This window comes from Mixophyes fleayi, chromosome 10 (genome assembly GCF_038048845.1).
Source record: "Mixophyes fleayi isolate aMixFle1 chromosome 10, aMixFle1.hap1, whole genome shotgun sequence".
Lineage (NCBI taxonomy): Eukaryota > Metazoa > Chordata > Amphibia > Anura > Limnodynastidae > Mixophyes > Mixophyes fleayi.
In genome coordinates, this window is record NC_134411.1 from 19860763 (window position 1) to 19874652 (window position 13890).

Genomic DNA, 13890 nt, shown 5'->3' on the forward strand with positions numbered 1-13890 from the left:
TTGGGGTTAATTATATTTCTAGACTAATTTACACCTGAAGAGCTTTCATGAATACCTACTATATATAAAATGTGTTTAATGTTTTAAGCTTTGAAATATAGGGCACGGTCTTGTCAAAATTATAACAAGAAAATATCAAGCAATTTATTTTCCTCTCTGTACCTGTGCAGACTCACTGTGTTTGTATAAGAGCAGCTAAATCTCTCCCTCCAAACAATAATGTCACCAGGATCAGGATACCTAGCATGTAGACAACACTTTGGGGTATATTTACTAAACTGCGGGTTTGAAAAAGTGGAGATGTTGCCTATAGCAACCAATCAGATTCTGTCATTTTGTAGAATGCACTAAATAAATGATAACTATAATCTGATTGGTTGCTATAGGCAACATCTCCACTTTTTCAAACCCGCAGTTTAGTAAATCTAGCCCTTTCAGTTCAACTACACATAAACAAAGCAATTAAGATGGCCAATTAGGTCTTAGACCAAAACTGAACGCAGCTAGCCATTTACGTAATGTCCACAAAATGACCCTCGACTCTGATCAATAGTGGACTGTGGGGAAATGGAGTCAAGTAAAATGTTTTTCATTGGGGTTATAAAATACATTTGTCTTATTTTCCCAGAATATCTGAAACATTCCCGAATTTCGGAGAGTTCTCCTGGACTCCAGGGAGTTTCGGTCATCCTCCCGGAAACCTGCATGACCTCCTTTGGAGGTGGGTGGGGTCTTGAGGATGGCACACAACTAGAGTGGGACCATTAGGACTCAAATGACAGCGCAAATCTTTTTTTTGTTTTCTCTGCAGCATGGCGGCAGAGCCATAATGACGTAAATCGTGTTGGTATAGCCGCTTAACTTCGGGATGTAGGCAAGTATGAATAAATGTAGCACAGGTAATGTCATCATTAAGTTTGCAAAATTTAACCTTACACAACTTCAGAAAAAGCTAGAATTTCTTATTAAACTAGAAGACAAACAAAGAGGGGTACAGCCTCCTTAAGGCACTGCAAGTGTTAAAGTAGCATTTTCCTGTGCCTTTTTGTTAAGTTATAGCTTTCTTTTGAAATGGTTGTGAAAAGGTGTAGGTGTGACATGTCCCCTTTGAATTGGCAGACATGAGGGTGTAACTGTCTATTGTAGGTACATATAAATGTGTGTTTTCGTTTCTATTATTAGGATTGTGTGTGGTGTGAGACAGACGGCGTTCACAGATGGGGTGTAGAAGTAACCAGAAAGAGGATGAATGTTGCGTTCTTGGAGTAGGGAGAAATGAACGTAGAAATTAAATGAATGTACAAATAGAGGACTTTGATTGGTCTTCCACACCATACATTCTGGGTCTGACTCAAGGGGGCATATTCAATTGTTGGATTTCCCCGCGGCGTTAAAAGTATTACCGTTATCACAGCAATACTAAGCCGGATGAAATCCAGCGTGAAAGGTACCGTAATAACCCTATTTACGCGCAGTATTACCGTAATGACGGTAACAGTGCGCATGTCGTGTTACTTTTGCCAGTAAAGCTAACAATTGAATATGCCCCAAGGACTGTTATTTTGGACATTGATGACACTTGTTGATTATAGTATTTATTATGCCAAACGTTTGGTATGTGATATGTCTCACCCCAAATATCAACCTTAAATTTCAGTGTACAAATAAGCTATCAAGTATTTGTGTGTTACATGAAAAAACAGTCAGTATTTAACTTATGGGCAAAATCGAAAACTAATTTTCATCCCTTGCATTGTAACATGGGTTTGTCCAGGAGACTCAATTAAGAAAATTCTTAATTTAAGAAGTTCCTTAATGAATCAGGGTCTTTATGAATACCCCCCCCCCCCCCCCCACACACACACACACACCTTGCATTGATTCAGCATTTAAACTGCTCTCCCATTGGTTCCTTTTCAGTGCATGTAATCCCACAGAAGATTGAAATTACAGTCTGTGTTGACCTGTCACCCACTGCCGATTGGATGGCTGCACATCTTGTCCAATTAGATGTGCTTATTACAGGTTAATCCAGATTTGTGAGGGTTCAAACCACGATGGTCCTAATAGATGGGTGTGACTAATACACTACGTCATTTGAGCGGAGTTCACCTTTAAAAAAGTGCCTTGTATATACTCCATATTCAAGATGACATCCTGCCAAGAATTATTCTCTGGTCCATGAATACGTCCGTAAGCACAAAATCTTGTGGATTTTCTACACTACAGGTTGGTACAGAGCTCACAGTCATGTACTAAGGTCCAGCAATAAATCACCTACATATGAGCAGGTTTGTTTTAAATCATGCTATAAATAAAATTGGTGCAGAACAGCTTTCTAAAAGGCTAAAAATGATTAAAATCCAAACGATTTCCATATCTAGGCTGCTCACTGCACATATTACTCAAGTGTTTTATTACAGCTGGGCTACAATTTCCACACTAAGTGTCAACATTATTTTGCAGTGAGTTACCCAGCTGAGTAATTTGCTGAACTATGAATGGGGATTAGCAAAACTGTGGCAATCGTTTTAGGTTTCGGGAAGAAAAGTTAACATGATTTCCCTGCTGTTGAAGATGCATATGGAAGGGCAGGAGTTTAAAAATATTTTAAGATGGTTAAATAACCATATTAATTATAGTATAGGTTGCTCTTGGTACTACTTCATCAGAAAGACCTTTTTTCAACATATCTTATAAATATTTGTCATGGTCGTTAACTAAGCCCAGCTCTGATCTATTAGTGCCCAATTACTACCACTGAGCCTTTACTAAGTCAATGCCATTGCCAGTCACACTAATTGTTGAACCTTTGCACACCTGATCACCCTGTGCAACCGGTGACCTCGGCTAGTGACCGCGCTCTCTTTGCCGTCTCCAATCCTGAACTCTACTTGTGACCCTGGATGTCCAACCTTCTTCAGTCCCTGACCTCGGCCAGCGTGTTCGGCTATGCTGCTGTCTGTATCTACTTCCTTGATCTTTAGACAGCACACAGTTCCCAGTTGAAAATTTAAGTAGTCTATTTATATTTTAGAATCCAAAAGCAATAAAAGAGAAAACAAAACAGTCACCAAAGACCAGAATAATAGACAGAGCGCAGATCAGACAAACTGAAATTACAGAGCGAGCGCAATGCAGAAAAATAAACAGGTGCTTGTACATAATTGGCAATGGTGGGAGTGAAATGCACACAGAAACTAAGTAGAAAGAAGTATGTTCCAGTTGGATTTTTAAGTCCCCGGTATGTCCTACTCCTGCCTGATACAAGTAGAGTTATACATATAGAGAAGCACGTAAAGAATACATTTTAAAGCAACATGCTAAACACAATTAAATCTAGTAATATGTAAATGAAAATGAATGATATTGATTTGCTTAATAATATAGTGAAAGAGAGTTAATCTAGATTAGGAAAACTGAGGTGGGGGGTGTTCCTAGTGGCTGGAAACCCCCTTCCAAGACTGGGGTACTGTATTATTGAGGTGGCTGGACCCTGTCCGCACATCACAGGGCTCTAAAGAGAGAGCTGCGTACACCTAACAGTAGTGCACCCAGCTTTCCCCATGTGTATTATGGGGATAGAGAGAGTTGGAGAGTAGCCAAGCACTCTCTAAAATTATAGCCACGACATCATGCATGCTGGTCACGCCCACTGGTGGCGTGGTGTGGAAACCCCCCTCTGCAAATCCAGCGTTTGCCCATGTGGGGGGTGCAAGATTTTTTTCAGAGGCCCCACAAGTGGCCCTCCAACAAGGAGGATGATCATTACCTTATGTAAAGGCATCAGATCACATTATAGCATGAAAGCACCAATACCACCCATGATGGAGCTGTTTACCACCTAATCAAAGACTATGGGCTAGATTTACTAAGCTGCGGGTTTGAAAAAGTGGGGATGTTGCCTATAGCAACCAATCAGATTCTAGCTGTCATTTTGTAGAAAGTACTAAATAAATGAAAGCTAGAATCCGATTGGTGCTATAGGCAACATCCCCACTTTTTCAAACCAGCAGCTTAGTAAATCTAGCCCTAGTTGTTGTGAAACTACCAGTCCCGGCACACCACGCCAGCTATCGGCTGGCTATCTGCTGGCAGAGCACGCTAGGGCTTGTAGTTTGACAACACCTGGAGAACCAAGGTCGTCCAGGCCTGTTCCAGACATTCAAACTCTCTTAATTTGTGCATTGTCTTAGACACTGTACAAGACAACAGCAAAATATGTTCTTAAACAAATGCAAAATGAACATAAAAAAGGTTAAAGTTGTTCTTACAGAAAAACAAAGCTGAACCAGTTCTGTGTGTGATAATTATTAAATAGCCCCAACTCGTTTCAAAGACGGACAGGACATACAGGCACCTGGCAGGTGAGGAGTACAGATCAGTTTAGTGTTCAAGGAAAGACACAAACTGAATGTGTAAAGCGTAGAAGCATGTAATAAGTACACACTTGTACTTATGTTGGGATGAAATAGCTCTGCACATATTGTGAAACTAAAGGCAAATATTCAAGGCACCATCAGAACAACTCTTAGCCCGAGAGGACCTGAGCTAAAACTTAACACCTTCCCTTCTAGAGAATGAAACTGTTCACCATCAGAAATAAGGGCCAGTGGCAGCACGGTGGCTTAGTGGTTAGCACTTCTGCCTCACAGCACTGGGTTTATGAGTTAAATTCCTGACCATGGCCTTATCTGTGTGGAGTTTGTATGTTCTCCCTGTGTTTGCGTGGGTTTCCTCCGGGTGCTCCGGTTTCCTCCCACACTCCAAAATCATACTTGTAGGTAAATTGGCTGCTAAAAAAATTCTGTCTGTCTGTCTACCCCAACAGGACAGGGACTGATGTGATTGAGTTCTCTGTACAGTGCTACGGAATTAGTGCCGCTATATAAATAAATGGTGATGATGATACCTTCCAACTGTCCCAAATCGCGAACATCCAAAGGGGTGGGTTTTGCAGGCAAATGGGTGGATTTTTATCAGAAAGTGGCTCTTCTGCGCAGATTGGGGTGGATTTGGGTGGACTCCTATCTGCACATATTGCCTATTTTGCCCCGAGATTACTTATGAATGTTGGGAGGAGTAAAAAAGGGATGGAGGGTATGAGGGCTTGTCCACATTTACTCACTGGCTTGTTGGTACATGCCCGTAAGCAACTTTACTAAAAACATTACTTTTAGGCTTTGTTTTGTGCTTTTAATCCATGTTTTTTATCATAATCAGTTTATTTTTGTAGACCTGTGCTGTGCTCTTTGTGTTGGGCACAATTTTACTCAGTAACCGGCAGTGTGTCACATCCCAACAAAAACACATAAATTCCCTGATGATATAAAGACCTGACTACAAGAAAAAACAGAATGATGCTAGAAAGAAAAAGCAATGTTTTACTAAAAGTTGCAAAATGAAATGTAAAAAATCAATATACAGTATAATAGTCAACTGAAATTAAATGGCTGGAAGAATGTTCACATACAGCTTGGTGTAAAGTTTAGTCCCCGACTGGCTCCAGGCCTAATCTTGAATGGTTTATTTTTCACACTAGCAAGCCCAGTGCTATGGACAGACACAGCTTGTACTGTCAGTTATAACTGCAAGGTTTGAAGGGGCAATACTGCTAAGCCCCGGCATGGATTGAGAAAAATACATCATGCTGCTTGGTGTTTGAGAGGGGGGTTAACCTAAAATACAAGATGCTTTATGGAACATTGAAAAATATATAGGAAAAGATACCCAACTTCATCAAAATGAAGAAGATATTGAAAATACTGGTTTGATCATAGGGAAGATTTTCTAGCTAGACACATCAGAATTCCTTTCTGCAGACCTGTTGAAAGACACAGCATGGACCATTTAACATGTACCCTATTGTCTATACACAATGAAAGGAGCTATTCTGTGCAGAGCCTTAACTTAGAATTCTAGCGCCCTGGGCGAAAAAGACAAATGCCGCCCCCCTAGCCCTCAATTTTAACCAAATTAACCTAAAATATTCCTAAATTGCGCCCCCTTTCAGCGTTGCGCCCTGGGCGGTCGCCCCTGTCGCACAGCCCTAGTTACGGCCCTGATTCTGTGGGCTGAATCAATATGAAGCCAAACAATATACTAGGGCAGTGATGGCTAACCAGCGACACTCCAGGTGTTGTGAAACTACAAGCCCCAGCATGCTTTGCCAGTAGATAACTAGCTGATAGCTGGCAAAGCATTCTGGGGCTTGTAGTTTCACAACATCTCGAGTGTCACAGGTTAGCCATCACTGTACTAGGAACTAGGGATAGTGGCTCATGTAAATACTGGTTCAATACACAGAATGGTTTAAAAGGACAATCTAACTAGAATATTTTAGACAATAACCCAAAAATGAATAAGGGCAAATCTATTATCAAAACCACAACCTGCCAGGAGTCCACTAAGTGACTGCATTTTGCAATCTAAAAAAAAACTTTTAACATTTCTCTTTTGTCTGTCCAATAAGACAACTCATCTGGAAGCAATTTACAGATGTCTGTAAGACTGCATCAGCCAAAACAGACACTCGGACCACCATGAGCTGTGTGCTGTGGTGCAGGAGGCTCTCGTTAAGCTATGAGTACACAAAGCACAGGGAGGTGATTGGAGAGTAATGAAAAGCAACTTTCGGTGTTTGGCCACAATTCACCAGCCACACCTTGCTGAGATCAGATAGGAGGCACACGATGTGTGGTAAGCACTGTTCTACTTAAAATGCTTGACAGGTTTGTGATTTAATGAGCATTTAGTATAATATTATAGGTATGCGTGATCAGAAACAGAAATTTAAAAAAGTGTACTTGCCATGCAGCTCAGGAAAGTCTTACAATAACAGTATCATCATTATTTATTTATATATCGTCACTATTTCCGCAGCGCTGTACAGAGAACTCACACAAATCAGTCCCTGTCCCTTTGGTGCTTACAGTCTAAATCCCCTAACACACACATACACACTAGGGTCAATTTTGATAGCAGCCACTTAACCTACTAGTATGTTTTTGGAGTGTGGGAGGAAACCCACGCAAACACGGGGAGAACATACAAACTCCACACAGATAAGGCCATGGTCAGGAATTGAACTCATGACCCCAGTGCTGTGAGGCAGAAGTGCTAACCACTTAGCCACTGTGTTGCCCACAGTATTGCCTTAATAAACGCCCAATTGCAATGTGCAGGTATTAATACACACATACCTTTATGTAAAGAACAGTAAAGCTAAAAGGTGGTGTCCCTCCTACTAGGTGTCATAAATGCCTTACGGGTATGATTTAAATTTGCTGTAGGGTGAAACTATTTCTACCACAGAGGTCATGTGATCATGCAGAGCCAATGTACTGAAAGTGGGCAGCAGATGTCACAGTGAGCATGCTCCCGCCAGTGAGGGGTCACCTGATCCACTTCAGCAGACACGTTACCCTTAATCTCATTAATACGCTAAAACAATTCATTTAATCAAAGAAAGACATCTGTAATAACATATCAGCAGGCATTCTAAACAAGTGTTACAAACTATAACAAACCTGACAATGCAGGAAGGAGCCAGGGTGACGCTGATGAAGGAGTAGAGGGCAGCCTGTTGCCCACCCCTGCGTAAGCAGTTCACACTACTCAATATTAATATCTTCCCAAATGATGGCTAATTTAATTCTGCCATGTAAAAAGATGGATATAGAAAAAACTATACACAGGGAATGGAACAATACGTTTAGATCATACTTGTCGACTTTTTGAAGATGGCGTCCGGGAACTGCCTGGGGGGAGGTGGGAGTTTCGGGGGTGGGGCTATGCAAATCACACAATTTTGGCTCAGCCCAGTGACGTAATTGCGGAATTTTACAGCGGTGGACGGTGCCAAATTTGCTGCATTTTGGATCTAATTCTGCCCTGGTAGATGGGGGGGTTTGGGTGCCAGACTTTCCTGGGAGTCCGAGAGACCTACCCGGAATGTGGAACGTATGGTTTAGATATGTGTTGTTTCTGTTTGGTATGCAGAATTCTATGATGCATTGTCACTTATACACATGGGTAGAGAAAGTAATATTACAGTAATATCTCCCAACATGCAACTGGAGAATTGTGGCAAAACAGACAACCCAGTGCTAACCAAACCGTGGCTATTCACCCCTCTCAAAGCAGTTACGAAAATTGGGACTCCTGGGGGTAAATTTATCAAGCTGCGGGTTTGAAAAAGTGGAGATGTTGCCTATAGCAACCCAAATTCTAGTTGTCCTTTTGTAGAATGTACTAAGTAAATGACAGCTAGAATCTGATTGGTTACTATAGGCAACATCTCCACTTTTTCAAACCCGCAGCTTGATAAATTTACCCCCATGGGCTATGTGTATGGGTCAACCAATCTGCATTCAGGTCAAGCAACCTTGTCCTTCGATAATTTTTATGATTTACGAGGATAATCTATTAACCGCACTTGAGATAGCATAGGTGACTAAAGGGTACTTTTACTGTTACAGATGAAAGCAAGCACAGAGATGCATTGGGCTCCCATCAGTTGTACATACACTTGCAGATTCTATATAGCACCATTTTTCAAATGAACAGATGCAATGTGTTTTGCCAAGATAAACCATGATCGTGTGAGAGTACACATTCTTGCAATATCTGACCAAACCTGTCGTGGATCGTGTGCTCTGCAGGATAATTGCATCAGTGTGTACCCTGCTTTAGTTTTACTGCATTTAGGAAGATTTTAAAAGATTTGTCACATCTATAGACATTCATAAAAGTATATTAAGTCATTTGTGCTGGCGGAGAGAAAGGGTTCAGAAAACTAGAAAGAAAACCGTAGATAATTGATGCATAACAACGTAGTGGTGAGGAGAATACCAGAGGTGTGTAGAGAAAACAATGCCATTTTTAGATATAAATTTAGGGTATTTTAGAGATAATGCTCCAAATTTTGGAGAAACAAAGGCCAAAGAAAACCCAAGCATCCCAGATATAAGACTGATGCAGTTGGCCAGACAAACCCATTCAAATTAATCCCAAATCTGCTCCTAATTCTGAAACACCAACACCTTATATCATAACTCCCAACATTTGGAAATCCGGCATTAGGACAGGGGGCGTGGCTGCATCACGATGGGGGCGTGCCCTGGACTCTCCTCCACTCCCCACTGCTGTGTGCACCAATACGTGCGACACCTGTTCACAGCCATGCAGAGCAGTGAATGAGACCCCTCCCAAATTTTCCACCCGTGGGACAAAGCCCTCAAACTGGAATGGTCCCGATTTGAAATGGGGACAATTGGGAGGTACGTTCTATAAATGCAGCACCTTATTAGTAATATAATTCACAATAAAAAGGGAGCAAACCCTTCCAAGGTTTATTTAGCAGAATAAACTTGGCAAAACATGGTAATAAAATTCTCCAACTGCTCTACGTGCTAAGAGATTTGTACTGCTAATAAATGTTAATTAAAAATTCCACCCTCGTCACACCCTTTGTTATGCATGAAAAGAGAACTCCTCACAAATTGTTGTGCGGTATTTCTAAACTGCATAACTAGGTCACAACTGTCAAACTTAGATTAATGACGTTAATGGGCGACAGCGTATGAGATTGAAAAATAGAAATCCAAAACGTCAACATTTTAATCACGATTATTTGTCCAATCGGAAATCCATAATTAATTCCTTGTGTAAGGCACAAATTATATTAGTGTGTGTATGTATATATAGCCCTATCTATATATATCCATCTTTCTCCATACCCTGTAAACATTGAATAAACCACTTTCCTGACAGAATGTAAACATCAGCAACATTCTCCCCTTCCGATTACACCGACAGGACGGGGCCTAATTGGAATCAGTTGGACAAGCAGTTTTGAAATCCCTTTACATATACACGGATTGTACCGTAGCAAGCACCCACCCACTTAGATATTGTAAACACTAATTAGTTCGAATTTACATTATTTTAAAAACAACACATGTACAAATACATAATAGCAAACGGTTATAATTGAACCAGCACAGCACGTTTTATGGCTTAGTAAACCAGTATGTCCGATACATATCACACAGATACACGTCATATTATATTAAAATGCTAAATGAAAATAAAGCCAACTACGTACTGTGGTACAACACACATGGGAACAAGCCTGGAGGGGTCACTAGGGGCCTGAATTTTGTTTCAGCCCCAAAATGATTGTGGTCACCACTGTGTGTAGGCATCTGGGATAATAATAGATCACATATGTACTACCGACAGGGTGGAAAAATAGCAGACTTAGAAAAAAATATATGGTAATAAAGGTTTTTGCCCTTAAAGCAACAATTCAATGGAAAAGTTAGTCAGGTTTAACATAAATCACTACAGTCTATAAGAATAATGTTGACATTTTCCTTTTTACCTTAGATTCTACAGAAGAATTATAAATCCTTAACAAAATCTGATAACACAGTCACGGACTACCACTGCCACCACAGTCACATGCTGTAGTGAGCAGAGAGGCTTTGGAAGGCCCCTCTGAGCTCTGTCTGCTCTGTGCACAGTAGACCCCTCCCACTCTGCCATCACATGACCTGCCGAGAGCTGAGAACTGACATCTTTGTATCTGACAGCCATATTTTGCAACTGGGAGTCACTTGAAACCTAAAATGGCTACTAAAACGTATATACACCATTTTCTGATTTGCTTTTAAGTTCTTTGTTTTATTAAAAGGATAAGCAAATACATACTTACAATTCTACAAGATAGGGCAAACCTTTAAAAGCACCCTCTGGCAGCTTGGTGATGTTGTTCATGCTGATATCTCTGTAAATAAAATAAAAAAAAAGTCTTTAGGAAGCATGAAGAGAATACATAGTCTGTCCAGCACACGTCACACAACTACTTTTTGTTGTTTTAATACATTCGCTCTCTTAACTGTAAGAAATATACAGCATTCTACTACTTAATAGTAATTATTAATGCCAATATATTCTATGGGCATTTACCATAAATTGCATATGCACTACAATCCAAACCTAGTATACCACAAATCCACAAAACTAAGATGAGCCATCTTGTGGTCCGAGTCAGTGTTCATGAAAAGGCAGCTTAACAATTAACCAAGTACTAGCGATATCACTAACCCTGGTTAGGGACAATTTAATTTTATATCTTTCAACTGGTAAACCAGAACTGAAAGTCTGTTCAGACATCACTTTACCAAATTCCTGAAAAACATACCAAATGCCGCCTAAATATCGTTTAACACAAGCACTTAAGACCATCGTTACATAAACCAGTTGGGGAGCATGCAAGTATCTTCATAGAGCTCTTTAATAAGTAGGTCATATGCAGCGGACTCTGACAAAATGGCTGCAACAACCAAAGCAAGCAAGTCATTAGTAGTTTCTACGAGACGACTCACAAATACTTTAAACTTCACGTTGACAACATAAAAATAAAAAAGGTTTTTTTTTTTTGTTTTTTTAAAAAAAAAGACTGAAATATTACATAGAACACATGAAATCTTGAAGTCAGCAATCTACTGTAAACTGAAGGAGGATAAACAAAAAAATAAAAACCAGGGTCAGCTGTGGACAAACATATGTTCCGTATCCCAAATAAGTATCTAGTTATGATTTACAGTCCAAGTAAATATAGGGCTGTGGCACTGAATTAATGTAATATACACTTTGGAGAGACCTAGAAATGTGTTGGTGTTTCTGGTTTCCACGTAAAAATAGACAGACGTCCACTCTAATGACATATTGGGGACTTGTATGATTTTGTGCGGCAATCTCTTTATAGCAGACTTCTTGTACAGGTCTGTGGATCACAATTAAGATTTAAAGCTAGATGGGATAACAAATATTGCTTGCTCTTTTCCATAAATGACAATACAAAATTTCTCCTTCTGCGATTATTCCTGATGTGTCGATTTCAGGGTACTGTACAAGAAATTTCAAGGCATATATGGTATCTAAGCTCAGTATAGCCCAACCCTTTGCTTCCCCAGTGTAACACCTTTTTCAACACATGCTATTTAACAAGCGGAGAAGAGGACTTCATGGAGAAGAAGGGAGGGGCGGGTTGGCCTGGAAATCCCATAACAGCCCTGGCATGGTAAATTGCAGTACTTCATTACATATTGATAGTTACCATGCAGGTTGAATATAGTACATGAAGTCTAAGGATTAAGTGGAACATTCATGATGCTCTATTTTGTTACAGTTGCTGTGGAATAGAGGATGCTTTTGTAAATCACTAACATTCTGCGCCGCTGTGAGCCATTCAATAAACTCTACTCAATCGGTAAAGCGTACAGTCCAATCATGGACTGGCCAATTTTACAAAGGTCTCCCCTTATTGTGTTTATGCTCCTGAAGGCTCAATATTAAAGTTTATAACTCTATGGTACATATCACATAAAGGGACCCTGCCAAAATACCCCTAGTCTTATGGAAAGGACATTTTTCATAACCAACCATTAGTGGAAAAAGTAATACCCACCATGAAAAATTGAATACATGTACATAGAAGCACTCTTCCAAAAATAGCAGACCATACACCACACAAGCCTAAAGATAAATAATATCTCTCTCTATAATTACACTAAATTATAATAATAATAAAAAAATATAAAAAAAAATATATAAATAAATAAATATATATATATATATACACACACATACACACACCTATGGGTATACTATCTCTATATGTACAACTACATTAAGTAACTATGTTTCTTATGGATTTTAGCAATGAACGGATCTGGAACACGCGAGTCGATAATGCCACTTCTAACACCACAATCTTTGTAAATATTCCCATAAAAAAGTCAGCTGTATATAAAACAAAACTGAAGAAAGAAGTGAATGCACCTGTCCAGTGTCATTGGCTACGGACTAATTCAACGTCAAAAAGGCTTGTCAATATATATTTTATATTGTTACTGTGAGCCACCTGCACAAAGGATCTTCATTAGTGTTCTTGCCAAGTACCAAATGATCAGCGACACAGAGTATACCAGCAGTAGCAGTAAAGCTGCCAGTAGAAGTGATGCCAATATGTAAAGCAAGAGTAGAGATGTTGGGTAATATTCCAGCAGTAATAGTAATGCGTTAGTAGTAGTAATAATATTCAGTAATAAGCGAATAAATAACCAGACGCATGCCAGCAGTTAGAAAATGCCCAGCAGTATGCTACCATCCACAGAAATGACCAATCATTTTGTGAGCCCCCATGCTAATTTTGGAGTGTTTAACATTAGTCTGGGATGATCATCGTATTTTCTTGACACTTTGCAAGTATTACCAATTAGCATCTTCTGGAATTTAGCTAGATGGTATCAAAACCATATCTCTCCAAACAGCTTAATTATTCAATATAATGATTATGGGTACAAGTGACACTGGTTGAATTCAACTAGTTATATAGCGTCACTCCACAGCAATCCAGACAGCATTGCCAGCCTATTAAACATGTGGGTCCAACGGTCATGATGATTAGGGGTTCCACGAATGGAGTTCCAAGTGCTTTTCTAGAACTCCTATCCACAAAACACTTACAATACGCACGAACTTTTATGCTGCATTGACTGCACACCAGTTATTTATGAAATCAGCTGCATAAGAATAATACATTTTGTGACAATGTCAAAACAAAGATGTTTTACTTTACTGAGCGAATTTTTAGTGTAGAGCCTCTAGCACTTAACGAAGCTGGCGTATACATTTCAGGGACTGAATAAAATGAAAAAATATTAAATGTATATAAATTGAGGTCACAATTCAGAAATAACGATTGCTTCCACCACAAAATATACTCTGTGGTTCTGGAAAAGACATTCTATAAAGCAACACATTCGGTTTATGCGAGCCAGCTAACACATTGCCACTTTTAAATTAGATGTGACAGTT

At 39.7% G+C, this 13890-nt stretch overlaps 1 protein-coding gene across 1 annotated transcript in view; it reads right to left on the reverse strand.

Annotated features, from left to right (window-relative positions):
* Positions 1-13890, reverse strand: part of LGR4 (leucine rich repeat containing G protein-coupled receptor 4) — a 90069-nt gene that overhangs the window by 47374 nt on the left and 28805 nt on the right. Inside the window, exon 2 of the mRNA XM_075188009.1 lies at positions 10721-10792. Within this exon, the coding sequence (XP_075044110.1) occupies positions 10721-10792 (72 nt within the window). The remainder of the gene's footprint in view (positions 1-10720; positions 10793-13890) is intronic.